General features: G+C 42.5%; 1 protein-coding gene across 1 annotated transcript in view; it reads left to right on the top strand.

Annotated features, from left to right (window-relative positions):
* Window positions 1–284: 284 nt before the first annotated feature.
* The window catches only part of LOC307241111 (metabotropic glutamate receptor 4-like), a gene marked incomplete at its 3' end in the record, with an annotated part of 141,841 nt that continues 122,001 nt past the window's right edge, over window positions 285–20,124 (top strand). The window contains exon 1 of the mRNA XM_080015117.1: window positions 285–333. Within this exon, the coding sequence (XP_079871243.1) occupies window positions 304–333 (30 nt within the window). The 5' untranslated portion in view covers window positions 285–303. The remainder of the gene's footprint in view (window positions 334–20,124) is intronic.

Here is a 20,124-nt window from a genome sequence, read left to right as displayed (position 1 = left end):
GATGGCAAGGCCTGCGGTGAGCTGAAGAAGGAGAAGGGCATCCACCGGCTGGAGGCCATGCTCTTCGCCCTGGATCGCATCAACAATGACAATGAGCTGCTGCCCAACATCACGCTTGGGGCCCGTATCCTGGACACCTGCTCCCGAGACACCCACGCCCTGGAGCAGTCGCTCACATTCGTCCAGGCGCTGATCGAGAAGGACTCCACCGACATTAAGTGTCTGAGCGGGGGGCTGCCCATCATCACCAAGCCAGAGAGGGTGGTGGGCGTCATCGGAGCCTCCGCCAGCTCTGTGTCCATCATGGTGGCCAACATCCTGCGGCTTTTCAGGGTCAGTGTCTGAATTAATGCATTGCCTTGAACATGTTACAGCTTTCCTCATGTGTTTGGAATTTTGTGGAATTTTTAGACATCTGACCTCAGAACGCCAACAGTATATTATATTCTTATTACTTATATTCTTACTATTATAGTAAGAATATGCGTGCACACACACACACACACACACACACACACACACACACACACACACACACACACGCACACACACACACACACACACACACGCACACACACACACACATTTACAAAAACAAACAAATATACCCATTTATATTAATTCAGCCCAAGTCCTTGTACATATTTGCCTTTATGTTTAATTTCCCTCCACTGAATAAGTCGGATTGCATTCAGTAATTTTGCTTCACTGTCCAGAGAGCCATCATTACTTCATAATTCGCTCCCCTAATGACATTAATTTGCCAAGAGTCCTTCCTCCCCTTAAATTGGGGAAGTCATGCATGTGATGTGAGCCCCGTCGCATCGCTATATTGACTATATGAATCTAGCTTTTCCATTTGCGGTGACATGAGATGCAATGCAAAATATGCAGCTTTGGGAAACAAAGCATAAAAGAGTTTGTGACAGGGCTGCCTGTACACCTGCTCAGTGCTGTCAAATTGAGAACAAAGGAGTGTGACTTGGTGTCAAAACAGAGAATCTAGTTAGTTAATAATGCCACACTAATTAAGGAATAAAGCTTTTGTTTTGGGTCGGTATTTATCCATCATCTTTACCTCGCATTATCAGTACAGTACAGCAATTCAGTCATTTTCTGAACTTCATAGACCGTCCTAGATGTTCTGATCAACGCCTCTACCTACTTGGTCATAATATCCACATTACTAATGAGTGGTTCTTCAGTGTTAATATGTTATGAAAGCACCAATAGTCAGCGTCAAAATATTGCCAAATTATCAATACCTCGATATTCATCCAAAATTACTGTGAAATTTGACTGTTCAGCTGCTGATTATGTCTTGACAGGTTCAGTGATGGTCTAGATTGAATTCCTTGCCTGGTTTTTCTTTGGGGACTCTCTCCTGCCCCTGCAAAGTACCATCTGGTCAATACCTGCTGAAAGGCTAGAAACCCATCAAACACCTTGGGATATTCATTTGCAGGAATGCAGGTCCTTAAAGAGACAGGGCGCATAGATATATCTTGCACCGATCATTGGGTGAAGAGAGGCTGAAGCCTTCTCTTTTTCTGTGGAGCTTGTAATCAATATGCAATTTTAGGTTAGGGGGGCATTTTTACTTATCAACGGCTTTATTTTATTATTGTGCAATGATAACAACTTACTGGTCGCACATCCCCCCCCCCCCCCCACACACACACACACACACACACACACACACATAATACCATATGAGTAATAAAATGTATTTTCTTTGCTCACAGTGAAACACATTTAAAGCTATACAAGCACAATTTCGCAAACAGCACATACACATTTTTTATTCCACCCCATGCAGATGTCTCATCTTTATCACAAACTCAAATAACCCCCCCACCATTTGAAAAAATAAACAAGGTAATTTTTGCGTATCCCCCATGTACCCAAATCAAATGAGATGTTGAAAGGTATGTACCAAATCTTGATTTTTGGTTGTATTTACTTGATTTCATTATTTCAGCCATATTGGGTAGGTACGCTGTGAACACCCCCCACATTTGAAGCAGGAACAGGTATTTGTAATTTAAAAAAATGCTCTTTTCCTCCATCACTGTGGCAGCACTTTGTTGCAGTGGTCTTGGATAGGAAATCCACTTGGACTACATTTGGAGCAGAGTTTGGACTTCCCACTGTGGAACAGAGAGAGTTTAAAGGTAAACCAGTTCCATCAGGAGCCAGTCCACCAGCAAGGTCGAAGCCCGAACTCTCTGCTCGCTGTGAGCATACAAGTAGATCAATAGAATTGTTGTTGTTGGTGTTACACATGGAGCAGGATATAAGTTGATAATTCCATTAGAAAAGTTAGGATTTACTTTCCTTGAAGGAGGAAGCTTTCTGGAATGTATAGCTCTATATTTTCTTATGGGCTTGTGTCTGATGGAGTCAATCCCACTAGGCTTCCTTCTCATGGTAGCTGTCAACACAATATAAGGTATTATTATCATTCATAATATCAGAAAGTCAAGTCTGAAAATTCAATTAAATTAAATTCATTTAAAGAGTAGAATCACCATGCGCGTGATCCCCATTCACTTCACAGTCAAAGGAACACACAGGAGTAGACATACAGCAAGCAAACAAAAAGTCACAACAAAACAACGACCAACAACGATCAAAAACATCAAAGTGAAAACAACAAAGCCAAAGAGATGCCTGCACATTGCAAAAAAAACAAAAATATAGACAAAACAACCACGTTGAAAACATCAATGTTAAAATATTTTTTTTGTTTGAAAAGATGATGGACTCAACTAAGTTCTATGTTCTAGGGTAGGCTGTAATGATGTGTGTGGAGGGCTTTCTGCTTTACACCTACGGACCTTTGATCGACGTACTGAACCAACGCTATTTTATTTCCATCCCATATGAAGAATGCAAAAAGAGGAGGTGCTCAAGGAACTACACTGTGCCAGACCCGCCCGGTCTGTTTGACGGTCACGTCTGGCCCATGTACGTCAAACACAAGAACATCAGTGTTTCAGTCTGGATCTAAATTTCATGCTTTGTTGACGTGTACTGGGAGGGCATTCCAGAGATAAGGGGCACGGTAGGTAGGCAAATGCTCTGAAACCAACTGACTTTTTGTTAACTGAGGGAATGACCAGGAGACCAGCATCGAGAAAGCGAAAAGGGCGTGCTGGTGTTAATGGTATAATTATCTCAGATAAGTAAGGTGGTGCAAGTCCATGCAAGGCCTTATCAGTTTAACGAAGAACCTTAAAATCAGCTGTAGCTTGCACTGGTAGCCAGTGAAGAGAGGCCAGAAGGGTGTTATATGATCAAATTCTTTAGTTTTTGTCGAGATTCTAGCTGCAGCATTCTTAACAAACAAATAGGAAGACCAGAGAAAAGGGCATTACAATAATGAAATCTGGAGGACACAAATGCATGGGTTCCAGTTTAAGCATCGCACAGTGAGAATTGATCTGAATTTAGCAATATGATCAGATGAAAAAATGCTGTCCTAATAGCCTTGATATGAGAGTGGAATGTCAGATGAGAATCAAAAATCACTACAAGGTTTTTGACGGGCAAGTTTTCAGGAATAATACAGCCAGTGATATTAACACTCAAATTCTCCAACAAATGCCCATATTTGGCTGGTCTAACAACTAATGACTCTGTGATATCAGCATTTAATAGCAGAAAGCTCATACCCATCTATTTTTAAATTTCTGATGGACATGTCTTTAATTTTAGCAGTTGGAAAAGGTCATTTGGCTTTACCGGTACAAACAGTATAGCTGTGTATCATCAGAGTAGCAATGAAATTTAACACCATATTTGCAAATCATGTCCCTGAGGGGATGCCAATACAGTAGATAGAGAAGAGCATAAGGCCAAGGACCGATCCCTCGGGTACATCATTTACTTCAGAGAACTCAGAGATTGTATTATTGTTACTTACACCTTGAGTTCTTATTGATAAATGTGAATGAATGTGCTTCTCCAAGCGGCTTAAAATTATGCTCTGGTCCACAGTGTCAATAGCTGCACTCAAGTCAAGAAGCAGCAACAATGATGTTAAATCTGAATCAACAGTAATCAGTAGCTCATTGTCTACTCTGGTCAAGGCAGTGTCAGTGGAATGATGGGACCAAAAACCAGATTGAACTATACTGTATCTACAAGATTGTTGTTGAATAAGTAGATAGTAAGTTGATCAGGGACAGCCCTTTCATGTAGTTTGGAAATTGTTCTGTAATTATTGAGAATTTGCACATCAATATTAGGTTTTTTGAGCAGTGGTTTGATAATGGCAGTTTTAAAAGCTGAGGGCACATAGCCTATAGAATGTGTCTTATTGATAATATCAAGAATATGACTATTTAAAACAGGAAGCAGTTCTTTAAAAAGATTAGGCGGTATAGTCTAATATGCAGGTTGTAGATTTGGAAGCAGTTACCAGGCTGGTAAGGGTCCCAGGGGAAATTATTTCATACTCTGAAGGAGAGCAGTTGGTCCGAGTCACAGTGCTTGCATCCATCAAAGCATTAGAGAGTTTATAGCCATCATTCTGAGAAGAGTGTGGACCAGTGAATTTATCTCTAATAGAGTCAATCTTATTTGTTAAATAAATCCGAAAATCATCAGCACGGAATGAAGAGCTATTGGCATGGGTATTCTGTGTGAGTATAGCAACAGTATCAAACAGAAACTGTGGATTATTTTTATTATTGTTAATCAAGTGAGATAAATATGCTGTCCGAGCAGCTGAGAGTGCATGTTTGTACTTCTTAAAACCCTCGATCCATGCAAGGCGAAAAATCACTTATTTTTTTCATGCGCCACCTGTGCTCAAGTTTTCTACAGGTCTGTCTGAGTCCACCGGTGTCATCTAAAAACCATGGTGCTGTTTTAACCCGAGTGCATTTTCTGGTTGTAAGAGGATTGACAGGGTCAAGCCTTTTGAGTAAGACACTGTGGGAGTCTCTGCCCATATGTACGAGTTTAGGGAGGGAGACAGAGTTGTTCTGGCAGTACAGTGCCGATATGGCGAGAATTTTATTAATTATTATAACACAAAGGCTCGCTGGCAAAACAGGAACATAAAATAAAAGGGATGATTAGAGTCTGTTTCTCTCTGTCCTCCTTTGGACCACAGGCGTTTTGACGCCATGCACCACACAATCCCCACTGAAAGACAGGGCACCATATATGAAACTCTCCGAGCCTGGTCCGACCAATCAGCGCTAAAGAGGCTGAATGGGCAGACCTGGTAAATGTACCGGCAGACCCCTGTCCCTTGCAGACGTGGCTTAACCATGGCCCATCATTACCGCATAACCCCGCTGCCTGATTTAGGCCGGGGAGCCTTCCGGCCGATCACCTTGAACTTCAAGGGCTGAAGAGCCAGGTACCAATGGGTGATCTGCGCATTGGTATGCAGCGGGGTGTGGTCCGAACAGAGGGTGAAAGGGCGCCCCAGGAGGTAGTACCTGAGGGCGCCGACCGCACACTTGATGGCCAGACACTCCTTCTCCACGGTGCTGTACTTGGACTCCCACTCCGAGAGCTTCCGGCTGATGTACGGCATCGGTAGGTCAACGTCCCCCACCTGCTGAGACCACACTGGCCCCTAGCCCTCTGTCCGACACCTCAGTCTGCGAGCAGAAAGGGAGAGAGAAGTTAGGTGTACCCAGCACTGGATTTCCACAGAGAGCTGATTTTACCTTCTCAAACACCTGCTGGCACACCTCCGTCCGGACTGGATCTGGCACACCCTTTCGAGATAAATCAGACAAAGAGCTAGTCAGAGCCGAAAAGTCGGCTACAAATCTTCTCTAGTAACCTGCCAACCCTAAGAACCGGTTTACCTCCTTCTTGGTCTTGGGTCTCGGACTGCGAGGACTGTTTTATCTATCTGGGGGACGGACCAGTCGTCCACCCAAGTGGTACCCCAGATACCATACCTTCCTCTGCCCAACCGCACACTTCTCAGGGTTGGCGGTGAGCCCCACCTGCCTCAGGGACTCGTGTAATGCACCCACATGCTGCATGTACTGCTTCCAAGTTTCACTTGAATAATTACGTAATCTAAGTAGGTGGCAGTATATGCAGAACCCGGTCCATGAGTCTCTGAAAGGTGGCTGGGGCCCCTAACAACTTGGTACAACCCCTACGGAGTGGTGAAAGCCGATTTCTCCTTGGACTCTGGCGACAAGGGAATCTGCCAGTAGCCCTTGGTTAGATCCAGTATTAGAAACTAACGAGCCGTGCCCAACCGCTCGAGGAGTTCGTCGACCCGGGGCATGGTAAACGCATCGGTATGTGGTGTATGAGGGACGTGGTGTCCAGACACCAAGACGCTGCCTCCTTCCACTGCTTCAGGAGGTTAAGGTCATAGATCTGCATTGCCTTGCCCCTTCCTGACCGCGCAACCTCATAATCGACCTCCCCAACCTGCCGTGTCACCATGAAGAGCCCTTGCCTCCTGGCAAGTAATTTTAAGCTGGATGTAGGGAGCAACACAAACACCTTGTCTCCCGGTGCAAATTCGTCGGGCCCCTCTGCCTAGCGACGCTGCCGTTCCTGGGCCTGGAGCAAATTGTCCAGTGAATGCTGTCCCAATGTGTGTAGCTTTGCTCTTGGGTCCATAACGTACTGTATCTTGTTCTAACTGGTGCTAGAACCTTCCTCCCAGTTTTCTTAATTAGGTCTCGCACACCCTGGGGTCTCCTGCCGAAAAGGAGCTCAAAGGGAGAAAATCCTGTGGAGGCCTGGGGAACCTCCTGCACCGCAAACAACAGGGGGTCCAACCACTTATCCCAATTACGGCTATCGCCGTGAACGAACTTCCGAATCATATTTTTCAGTTTTTGATTTACGCACTCCACCAGACCATTGGTTTGGGGATGGTAAACGCTGGTCCGAATTGAGCGGATTCCCAATAACTCGTTCCTGAAGTGTACGTGACATAAAGGAAGTATCCCAGTTGGTCAGGATTTCCTTCGGAATCCCAATTCAGGAGATGACCTGAAACAGAGCCTGCGCCACACTTTTGGACATAATACACAGGCAGTACTTAGGGGTACGGGTTGCATAATACACTAGGATTAACACAAAATGTGTTAAAATCTTTCGAACGGTGCCTTCGAACGGTGCCACGCGGTGCACCATTTGCGCACATCTGCCCATATGCCCAGCCAATAGAAGCGGGCCTTATCACCTGCAGAGTTTTATCGTGTTTGAGGTGACCGGCCATCTGGTTATGGTGAGCCGCCTGGAAAACCATTTCCCGGCGGCTTTTGGCACCAACAACTAGGATATTTCCTCTCCTGACTGAGTGTCACGGCTCACTCGAAACAACCTGTCCCTAATCAGCGAAAAATAGAGGTGAGTTAGCGAAGCGTCTGGGCGCATTAATACGGCATTTTAACTACACCCTCAAAGGCCTCTCGCAAAGGGTATCATCCCACGACTGCTCCAGCGGAAAATAATCAGTGGAGGAGACCACTGGGACTGGGGAAGACCTCAGTGGGGACTCCTCTGCTCCTGACCCTGTAGCATTCACTAACAACCCCTCAGCGTCACCGCACGCCACACAACGCTCACATCTCCCTACTGACCGTGAGCGCACTCCCCCAGCCTCCTTCATTAAAGTGTCAAACCCTGGCCAATCGATACCCAAAATCTGGGAGTGAGACAGGCGGGAACTAATTTGCAGCATTCACCTTATGGTTTTCTCCTGGTAAAGAATTTCAAGCTGCACCACCGGATATGTGCGAATATCCCCATGCACACACCGAATCTCCAGCCATGATGCCTCCAACAATGCCCCGGGTAAAACAAGGAGTTGCTGGACCGTCGTCTGAGAACAGCCGGAGTCCAGCAAAGACTGATGTCTACCCCCTTCTTTACCCCGACTTGGGTCGCTGGTTCGCTGGGCCAGCAACCTGAAGCCCCTGTCCAATCTCCATTATGGGGCAGTCCCGCCGAACGTGGTCCGGTCGTCTGCAGCACCAGCACCCCTGCCCAGGCATTTCAGCAGCTGTCTGGGGGCCTGCTGTGGCACCGCCCTGGGAGGTACAGGGGACAGAGAGGGGACAGCATGGGAAGGGGAGACAGCATCCCGCAGCACCAAAGGGTGAGGTGGAGCCTCGGCCGGCCCCCTCGAGGTTGTTGCGCACGGCCAGGGTCCCAGCGACTCCCGCCAGGGTCCTGGGGGGGATGCAGCGGGCCTCTGGAGGTCTGACCTATCAGTGCTAAAAAGACTGATTGCGCAGACCCGGTAATCTGTGCCGCCATGGAGCCAAGCCAGCCCTGTCCCTTGCAGACGTGGCTGAACCACGCCCCCTCGTTTGCCACAACACTATTCAGGTTGTCTGTAAGATTATGAAGGGAATCGGAATTTGCACTACAGGAGTCATGTATGTGGGTGGCAGTTTAGCCTGCCGCAGACCATCCTAGTGGTGTATTTAGGGCCCTCCGGCACAGAGTCACTGACGAAGGGGAAGAAAACACACAAGTTTAATGTGTAGAGTGGGCTTGATAGAATGAGCCCTGGAGCAGATGGACACAGGTCATGACAGTGCTCCTCTCTCAGTGTGTGTGGGGATGGGGGTTTTACCTGATGCTCGTTAGACCAACCAACGAGCAACAAGTATGCATCCACTCTGATCCTGGGTCCCCAATTACCTAGATCCAGGTCAGGTATGGCTGCTCAAACCACACCATCCCCACACCACAGTCAGATAAATATTCAGCCAGTATAGACCAAGCATTGCAGTCAATACGGCGATAAGTATGTTTACGAGGCTCTGAACATTTACTTGGAATTCAGAGACATTGAAAAAAACACAGGAGTGATCAGAAAAAAGAACCTGCAAATAACATCAGCATCTTTACATTTCGTAAAAAATTAGCTCTAATGTATTTGTGAGTGTCATTCTTCACATTTTGGGTAAAGTCAAGACTAGTAACAATGTCCATGAATTCCATTGCTCTAGAATCTCAACAGTCATTTACAGTACAAACAAGTTAATCATCTGGTACAATTACTCTATATTTGACAAGAGCAATCGACAGCAATTCAGAGATTTGGATACAATATTTGGATTGTACTTTAGGGGTCTATTAATGGTTATTGCAAGGATGTGTTGTTGAGTTTTGATAACCATAGCCAAATATTCAAAGAATGAGAAATTTTGAAAAGTGCATTCAGTGCAGGTGAACAAGTACGAAAAAAATTGTTGCTATTCCACCCCTTTCTTTCCTTGTCCAGCAGGAAATAAGAATAACATTAAGACCATATTGGGAGATAAAATCATTAATATAAAACTCTTATTAGAGAGCGATCTAATGTTCAATAATGCAAACTTTAATGGCAATGAACAAGAGTTCCGTTCAGCAGGGTTCACAGCAGACTGAACATTTACAGTGATGAGGTTCCTGGGACATGCACCAGTTTATTTGACTGTAAATGTCATTGGGCATCTATAAGTGATTTTCATAGGGATGTTAAAAATGTCTGTCTGGCCTAGAGGGAGTGTTTTTTGATAGTCAGTCAGCAAAAGACACTAGTTGGTATAAAATGGGAAGGAATGTCCAAGGCTTCCATACAAATCCACCAAATCCTAGAAGAGTATCTTGGACCATTTATATTTTTTGATACTTTGCATATACTACCAAACAGTAAAACCTTCTGAACATTTTTGGAACTTCTGGCACTGCCGACCTTATTTGTTTTTCCAAACACGGCAAAGTTTTCATTCCTTTTTCTATTCAGAGTTTTTTCCCCAGATTCCAAACTTTCTGCCATGGCTGGCGTCACAGCCTTTTCAGCGGCTTTTCTTTGCCAGCTTATCCCTCACCATATCCTTCTCACAGTGGTACGGTGGCTGAAGGCAAAGTGTTTGCTCAGCACTTCAGAGCGTGCAGGATTCCGTCCCCGTGGTGGTGTCATGAATATTTTACCACAGTGTTACGTAATCTACGCCCGCGGGATTGGGCTTGAAAGCTCCCTCTGTACATTCCCCTCATCATTGGGTCCTGCACCGGGTCTATGCCGGGTGTTCATACTGCTTCATAAGCACTTGAGGTAATTAGCACCAGGTTGATTATGATACTCAAGACAGTAATTAAAGCTTTGGGCATTTGACGTTGTCTCAGAAACATCACTAGCATCAGCTCTGCCGTCTGGCTTCAGGGGATACCGCTACGACTGTCAGAAAACTGCAAGGGCATGCACTGGTGTTTTTAAGCCATTGAAGTTGACCTGCTCAGACAGAATCATATGCTCTCACACAACAGCGGGTTTGGGGGGTGGTGATGTTGGTGTTTGGGTTTACCTTCTCTCAGCAGCACTTCAAATTAGTCACAAGCAGACACATCCATTGTGTGGGAGTAGGTCTATTCTCTGTGGAGAAGAAAAGGCTGATGCCGAGGAGGAGAAGCAGGACGGAGAGCGGGCAGCGTTGTTAGCTACTCTGGGCCCAGCGAGGAGGGTTAACTAGCTGCCTGTTGTGCTGTCAGCAATGCGGAGACCTTGTGGCCGCCTCTCTCTTTTCCCTCATTAGAGGAAGAGGCACTGGCTCACAGGCGCAAAGCTTTTCCCTATTCCTCTCAGGAATAGGGATCCTCTAATCCTGTTGCAGCAACCCCTCGCCCAGTTTAGCCCATAGGTACATAAGAAAGATACAATGAAGAAGGGGCTAAATATATTCTAAGTAGACCTTCCACAGAGGAGAATCACAGAGTTGGACCTTCTGTGTTTCTCAGGCCTGGTCGGGTAGAACGCTTTGGATTCAATGTAAAGGCACTTGTCGGGCTAGTTGTTTGTCCCTCTGTTTGTGTTTGTTTACTTGAAATTGTGTCTATGTGAAACAGTTTTCTCAAGTCTGGTTAGTTTCTGTTGCCAATAAGCTGCTTATTGAAGCGAGTGGCTGTAGGTCCTCCTGCTGAACCTGGACTTGTTTGGATCACTCCTCTCACACGGTGCACAGTAACCTGTTAGCTAGGTGGCCTACTAGCCTCAGTGCATCAAGTCTTGAACATACACAATTACAGCATTGTTAAACAGTCACAGTTAAACAAAACTGTGTAGTCCCATTCCTATTCAATTTCTTCCACATGAAGTAGTATTCCTGTATTCTGAAACTCCGCTATTGCCTCTCGAGGGTGCAAGGTGTGGCCCTCACCATTGGAGCTTGGGCGGCCGGAGCAGGAGAATTGATTCTGACTGAGTGTAATTTGGCGCATTGACTCTACCTCCGGCCATTAAAGCAGCCTATGCCCACCGGTCCATGCCAAATATACCTGAGTCATCGTCCAAAGCCCAAACAATAACATGGAGTTGATTGAAGGAAATGTCTCAAAAGTGTTGCAACAGGCAATTGTTTTTTTTGTCTTTCTTGAGTCTTTCTTTAGCCGTGTCGTCTTATTTTTTATCCACACCACTCAACTTCAACCTCGACAATTGATTGTATTGAATCCACAAGGCCATCCTTCTCTGCTCTACATGGTGGACATTCCCCATGTAGCCCTGCGCCGGCTACAGTGGAGTAGTTCCTTTAGCTCGGGATTAGTTCCGACTCAAGGAACTCAGCCCACCCAGGTCAGCCAGTCAATTCTCAGGGCGGCCATGAGAGACAGCGAGGCCTTCCCGAATCAAAATCCTCGCTTTTTTGTTGTTTTGATATATTTTGTACTCTGCCAATGACCAGTCATAATTGGTGTATACTAGTAGGTCTGATGAGAAAAATATGAGGCGGTTTGGTTGAAAATGTAATGACCCACAGTGGTTTTCATGAACTGGATCTTCTCTTCTAATGAGCATTGATTCCAAGGACAATAGTTCAGGGGCGTCTGGTTTGGTTTTACCAAATATTTATACATTTTTAATCCTTTTACATTTTTTTAAGTTAAAATTGCGCCATCTTTGGTAACAATGATCATAATATCTTCGAGAGTTCTTATTATATAAAATGATATCATACACACTTGAGAATGCACGAGTGTGTGTGCCCCGTGCGTGTGCTAGAGGTCACCGTCTTAGTAGATCTAACCTCCCTCACTGACTTCTACCTAACTGGCATTTTTCCACAATTAATTTCACATGAATTGAAATGTGACTCTCACATTTAAGGGTCACATTTTCAAAACAGAATCCACCCAACAGAACACAACTATTACACAGTTTTCCTCAGTAAAAAAAAACACGTTTTTAAATGCTTAGAATTGCCTAACCAGCGTTTTTTAATAGCAACACAGGTTTTAGCCACAAATAGGACAATGATCTTAATGATTTGTTGATATACATTTGTATTATTTGTATTTAGTTTATAATTCTAATTACCTTGATTAATGAATTCATAATTAATTAATTGGAAAGTATTTATGTATTCTATTATTAATTTTATGTTTGATTATTTTTGCAGACTGATTATTTTATTTTTTGGAAATGTGATGTGCTATCTGTGTAAAGCCTTACTTCAACAATCTGTGAGTCATGGAATGTCTTTCTAGCAAACTCAAATCTTTTCTTCCCCTCCGGCCGGTGCTAAACAAAAAGAGTTATTTTGGCTTCCCTGCGGCTAATCAGCTTGGATGGCGTCCAGACAATATGGAGGCTCCCATAAGACACCGGGGCATCAAACAAACCTCACTCTCTACTTGCAGGCACACAATTGTTTCCATGAAAACAATCAATTCATGGGTAATTTTGAAGCAACTCTTTTCTTCTCTTCTCTGTTTTAGCGCAAATCAATAATAAGATGATATTAGCTGAAATGTGTTGAGATCTAAACTTTTGAGCGTTTTTACTCATTAGAAATACAGTGGTACCTCGACTTATGACTCTTAATTCGTTCTATAAGAATGGTCGGATGTTAAAACACTCGTATGGCGAAGTAATTTTTCCCATATAATTTATGAAATGAGGAAGGGTGAAAATAAACAAAATACACGGCACAAACACAGTAAATATGAAAAAAATATGGATAAGCCACGAACTACATGCACACACGATGTAGGTCGCCCGCTGACTGACTGCTGACTGGCCGCCGACGCGCCAACTGCAAATTTCCACGGTTGTATCTTGGAGGAGTCGGTCGCAAATCGATACAAATTTTTGCGACTACTGCTACTCGTACCTTGGATTAGACGTAAGTAGATGCAGATGTAAGTCAAGGTACCACTGTATTTTAGTAAATCACAATTATATTCGCATAGTTTCTTATAGTAAAACAGGTATACTGCTTTTCACAGGACTAATTACTAAATTAAAGCATACATTTTGGTGGAATATCGATTTTAAAAGATTTTAAAACAAGTTTACCTAGTTTTATATCCACTTTGTCTAGTTTTTTAACCACTACGTCTAGTTGCAAAAGTAATTTCTAGTTTTATAACTACAAGGTCTTGTTTTATAACTAGTATCCCTAGATTTATAACCACTTTGTATTTTATTACTAGCAAGCCTAGTTTTGCAACTAGTATGCCTAGTTTTATAACTAGTATGCCTAGTTTTATAGCTAGTATGCCTAGTTTTAAAACTAGTATGCCTAGTTTTATGACTACTTTGTCTAGTTTTATAACTAGTATGCCTAGTTTTAAAACTAGTATGCCTAGTTTTATGACTACTTTGTCTAGTTTTATAACTAGTATGCCTAGTTTTATAACTAGTATGCCTAGTTTTAAAACTAGTATGCCTAGTTTTATGACTACTTTGTCTAGTTTTATAACTAGTATGCCTAGTTTTATGACTACTTTGTCTAGTTTTATAACTAGTATGCCTAGTTTTAAAACTAGTATGCCTTGTTTTATGACTACTTTGTCTTGTGTTCAAACTAGTATGCCTAGTTTTATGACTACTTTGTCTCGTTTTATAACTAGTATGCCTAGTTTATGAATACTTTGTCTTGTTTTATAACTAGTATGCCTAGTTTTATAACTGGTATGCCTAGTTTTATGACTACTTTGTCTAGTTTTATAACTAGTATGCCTAGTTTTATGACTACTTTGTCTAGTTTTATAACTAGTATGCCTAGTTTTATAACTACTATGTCTTGCTTTCTAACTAGAATGCCTAGTTTTATGACTACTTTGTCTTGTGTTATAACTAGTATGCCTAGTTTTATAACTACAATGTCTTGTTTTATAACTAAGACGTGACGTGGTTGCCTGTGACAACGGCCATTTTTCCGATATAACTGACCCCCCACTGACCAATCAGCATCATCGAGTATTCCACAGACGCGTCTAAGAAATAATACAACCAGAAGGCAAACTTTCCCCCCATTGTTGTGATAATAAATACCGAGCACCGCAGGCAATAGGGACAACAGTATTTTCCAGCGATACTCCATTTCGGAGGTTTTCACGTCTCAAATCAATTTCCACAGAGAATGAACATATTATAACTTAAAAAACAAATGACTTTCTGCCCATGAACATTTATACACATTTGCATTGGCGGCAGATAGGGTGAGAGGAAGTGGTCAATTCTCATTTCCAAGCTGATTGTCTTGTGAAGACCTGCTCCCCTCAGTAAAAACTCACTCCCTCCATGCTGAGTGTTTATTACATCTCCTTTCTAACTTTACTGCCATAAATCAATGAGCAGCCCCTTCTACACAAACTCACACTTAGGCAATGAACCCATCTCTCTTCACCACACATTATTTACTAGTGCCTTCGTTGAAATAGTTTGAAATTGTACAATAGAGAATTGGACCATATTGATATTGATTTTTCCACGGTGTTGATGCTCCTGCTAAACTTAAGATGAATAGACCGACTTAGGGCTTATTTTTCAGACAGCACTTTCAATTTGGGCGATGTGCAGACTCAACCCATTGAAGCGGGAACAACTTGCACTTTTATCACATTATTACCCCCAAACCTGGGTGTGTCTGCGAAGATAAGTGTCTTAAATAGGTTTCTTCTGTACATTTTCACTTTGAAATAAACCACTGAGCGATCATATGACCGATGATAGTCATAGTTTGTTACGTTGACATTCGTTATGTTGTCGTTCCAGGATGCAATGGAAAGAATAGTGCAAAACTAATAAATCTATGCAGGGTTCTGGCTCAATTTGTTCACGTCAATGTTCACTCTGACCTGTAAGCAGCCGAGCAGAGCAGTGAAATAACCCAAAATGTGAAGCTGCAAGTCCCGAAATTGGTTGTCACTGTAGAGCAGTATATCAAAGATAAGAATCATGCCAAATACAGCTTTGTCGATGAGTGCATTTTTGAATCTTAACTTAAAATGTATGTACAGTACATATATACATATACAGCGATCAGCCACAACAATAAAACCGCTGACAAGTGAAGTGAATAACATTGCTCATCTCATTCCAATGGCACCTGTCAAGGGGTGGGATACTGTATATTAGGCAGCAAGGGAACGGTCAGTTCCTGAAGTTGATGCATTTGAAGCAGGAAAAATGTGCAAGCGTAAGGATCCGAGTGACTCTGACAAGGACCAAATTGTGATGGCTAGACGACCTGGTCAGAGCATCTATAAAATGACAGTTCTTGTGGGGTGTTCCCAGTATCTAGTGGTTGGTACCTCCCAAAAGTGGTCCAATGAAGGACAACCGGTGCGACAGGGTCATGGCTCCCATGGACTCATTGATGCGTGTGGGAAGCGAAGGCTAGCCCATCCCACAGAAGAGCTACTGAAGCACAAACTGCTGAAAAGGTTAATGCTGCGATGATAGAAAGGTGTCAGAACACACAGTGCATCACAGCTTGCTGCGTATGGGGCTGTGTAGCCGCAGACCAGTCAGAGTGTCCATGCTGACCGCCTGAGCCCCCACAATGGGCTTGTCAGCATCAGAACTGGACCATGGAGCAATGGAAGAAGGTGGCCTGGTCTGATGAATCATGTTCCCTTTTACATCATGTGGATTGTCGGGGTTAGGATCCGATCGAGAATCTGTAGGATGAGCTGGATGAACAAGCCCGATCCATGGGGGCCCCACCTCTCAACTTACAAGACTTAAAGGATCTGCTGCTAACGTCTTGGTGCCAGATACCACAGGACCCCTTCAGAGGTCTTGTGGGGTCCATGCCTCGATAGGTCGGAGCTGTTTGGCGACACGAGGGGGAACTACACAATATTAGTGGTTATAAGTGGTGGTTTAATGTTGTGAAATATATAACAATCTATCATATCATATCATGACATGATATGATATGTCGCTCTGTCCTATTGTGAAATGGCTTTTATTACAGAGCACTCAGCAGCTATCAAGCCATTACCTCCTACAATGCTGCTGTTAAACCAAATTCTGGTTGAACTTTTCACACATTATCACAGTGTTTGCATAGCGAGGGGTTTGTGCTCTGTAGTTGGAAAACAGAGCGGGGAAAAGAGCTTTTGTAGTTCTGAGCTCAACAGCTTTTTTTTTCACTCTTAACCCTCAAGAATCATGCGTAAGGCAGTGTAACCACTCATTTGCACTGAATGTCCCTTTGCTATGCACATGCATATACTGTATAATTTTGCTTTCACAGCTGCCATTGACTAACTATGCATTATATGCGGATCTGATACTATGTACCATTTACTTTGAATATTAAATCATTGGTTGTGAATTTGGTGGCGGTTTTTATCCGTATGAGATGATGTCACATTGCTTTCTGCGAAATGATTCTATCTCAGTTTAGTTGAGGTTTTATTTAGATCCCATTAATTTTTAAACACATTACTTATATATATTTTTCTCTTTCCTGAAAAATAAATCTTAATTATTCATGCTTACTTTACAGGATTTGCATATGAATGTCCTGCTATATGTATAGTGGCTGTATGTGTAACCCAACAGGTCTGTTGACCTGACCTAAACATCTTTTTCCTTTAGATTTGTGGAAAATTATATTGTCATGGGAATATGAGCATCTCCTCAACAGGGGAAAAAATGCGAGCACAAATTGTTTTTATCCACTATCACAATCAGAATCAGTTTATTCGAGCGATGACGTTAACATTCAATAAGGAATTTGTTGTGATTGTAGCTGGTGCATTGCTGTACAGATAATTAGACTGAAAAAAAGCCAAATATACAAAAATAGTGAAATAATAAAGAAACAAATAAAATAAAATGGCCAAATAATAATAAAAATTGCCAAATAATTATAATAAAAACAAACAAGCAGCCAAATAATAATTTGAAAAAAAATTACTAAATATGCACAAAAACTTACAACATATACAAAAATGTGTTTCAGGACAAGTTAAGTTAGCATAGAAGCAAACATGAGAAATTGTGAGAGGAGAAATGAGAAACTATTGTTAAGCTGCACTGTCAGCATGGTAGCCGGCCAATGCTAATGAGACTGTAAGGACACTAGTGGCAGTTTGATGCAGTGGTTTGTTTTTAGGTACAATAACAAACTAATAACAAATATCTCTTCTCCCTCTAAGTTCTGAAACATTTAACAATCTAAAGTCAGAAGTATTCTGTCGCTTCTCCGAGACGAACAAAGCTGCACCCTCGGCAGTGGCTCAGATCGTCACTGATGCACACTGACACGCATGAAATGTCGTCAGAGAGGAACTTTAAAGGAAACCTATTATGCTCCTTTCCAACAAGTCAACGACAAGTTCTGGGGTCCCCAAAACATGTTTTTGATATTTTTTTTATTTATTTTTTTGCTGAAAATACCACTCAGATTATGCATTCCAGCCATTCTAACAAACCTCAAACGGCTCCTGTTCCAAAACAGGCTGTTTCTGTGTGTGTCACTTTACATGTAAATGAGCTGCCAGGCCCCTAGTTCTGTGAGCCAATGGGGTTTGAGCTTTACTCGTCGTATTTAGTCCGTTTACTGAAAATCTGTTTCTGAACAAATTCTAGGCAAGAAATAAGCAATCCAGTTGCTGAATCTTCACTCATATTAAATCTACAAGGCCTCATTTAAAGGTTTGTTCCAACTTTCGTTGCCGATACCGCACCAGGATTTTTTTTTTTCCATGTAAACAATGGAAAATAAAATAAAATAAATACATGTACAATAAAAACACAGTGTATTTATTGGTTTAGTTTAGAGAAACGCACAGCAGATCGCGGCCTGCAGCCTACGGTCTATCTACCGCATACTTAATTAATTTATATTTTTGAAAGAAACACACAGTACAATCATTTTTCAAATATTTACATTTTCATTGTCTGCAGTTTCTTCATGGACAGTTGGTATTAATTCCTTTCTTTTAAAAGATTTGTGATGGTCTCTGCAGCCAACAACAGAGCACTTCCCTTGCTTAGCCCTTAGTGTCAATGCAAGCGGGTCCAGTGGCTCTCCAGCCATAAGTTACTCAGATGGGGGGCGGTTATAATTCTACTGCTCCACTTGACGTATATTTCAGGACATGTTTTCTGAAATAGAGAGCTCCCAAAAAACTGACTGGGTTGTCTTATTTCACAGTTTGTGCGTTAGTCAGAGACCCGAATGTATGTGCACAAGCACTGAAACATTGAGTTTTTCATAATAGATCCCCTTTAATTACATTAACGGTGCCATTCCAATTGCATATTTCTCTTTCTAGTTTGGCCAGAGACTCACTTGTCTGATATTCCATTGACATTTGCAGTGCCCCATGTAAGACCTGTACAATGAGATAAAAAATGTCTCTATTTCTACTTTTTATAATTGTGGATATAATTATGTATATTTACTAATGACAAATATATAGAAGCAAAAGTTAGTTTTGTTACTTTGTTCACTACTACTTGGTTTGTAATTTATTAAACACAAATAACTGAATCATATGCGACCACTGGAATACACAGCACTGCAGAAATAGGAATTTTGTTCAAATACAATTTAGCTCACAATCAGTTCCTTGCTGCATGAGACACTTCTCAGAGGCCATATGTATATGTATGTATATATATACATTATGCATATATATATATATATATATATATATACATTATGCATATAGATATATATATATATACACACATATATATACATACATATATATAGTATATGCATATTTCATCACATCGTCAGGGTGTAGGGTCATTCAGAGTGCAGCTCCTTCAAGACACTGACAGGCTGGGGCGAATTCACAAAGAATGGATTACAGCCGCTAATAGCACCATGAAATGTACATCACTTGTAACTGCTATCTGCCATGCCTCATCGTCTGTTCACAAATTATTTTGCGCTAATGATCATATGAAATTGCAAACACGGCCATAAAGTTTTGCAGCTGAGTGCAATTTGCCCTAGTTTTGCATCTGACTGCAATTGTCCATGTGGCAAAGTTTAAATGGTGGCTTTGCGCCAAGAACACAATAGAGAAACATGAGAGACATGGCGGAGGGAAAGAGAAAAAATTTAAATTGTCAGTGTTGTTGACTGTTGACTGTCAGTGTCAGTGTTTGGCAGTGTTCAGTTCTCGTATGGTTTGGGGAAGAAGCGGTTCTTTATTCTGTTTGTCCGTGATTTGATGGACCTGAAGCGCCTACCAGAGGGCAGCAGCTCAAGCTGATGATGTCCAGGGTGGGATGGGTCATTCAGCATGTTGGTGCTGCTCTACCGAGGCAGCGAGAGCCGAATGAGTCCTCCAAAGAGGGCAGTGAGCTGCCGTTGATCTTCTGGCGGAATGAATGACCCTGAAGCCGGCATACCACGCAGAGACACAGCACACCAGGAGAAGGGCACCAGCAGCTTCTCCTGCATGTCGGTTTTCCTGAGGCTCCTCAGGAAGCGGAGTCGCTGCTGTGCCTTCTTGACTGCGGCGGTGGTGTTGGTTGTCTAGGAGAGATCTTTAACCATTTGTGTACCCAGGATCCTGAAAGCAGGTAATTGTTATTAGTACAACAATATAGCCTGAACAATCCTGGGGAGTGATGCAGTCTCTGTAAAAAAAAAAAAAAAAAAAGACCAAAAAAAATGGAGTAATGTCTAAATTAACCCATTAGGTTCATATTCAATGTCTCTCATCTCTTATAAACAAATAACATTACATGTTGCTCCCAATGGAAATTAACTTCAAATAGTCCAACTGCAAATGAAGCCTCAAGTGTCCGATCACCTAAGTTGAACAAGAAAAGCTTCAAGTGTGACATGGAGAACATACGAGAACAGGCTGTTGACAATTTCTGGATGTCGATAAATTTTGACCAATTACATTTGT

This window comes from Zeus faber (assembly GCF_960531495.2).
Source record: "Zeus faber genome assembly, chromosome: 15".
Taxonomy (NCBI): Eukaryota; Metazoa; Chordata; class Actinopteri; order Zeiformes; family Zeidae; genus Zeus; species Zeus faber.
Note: the sequence above shows the minus strand (reverse complement) of the source record. Positions and strands in the feature narration are given on the sequence as shown.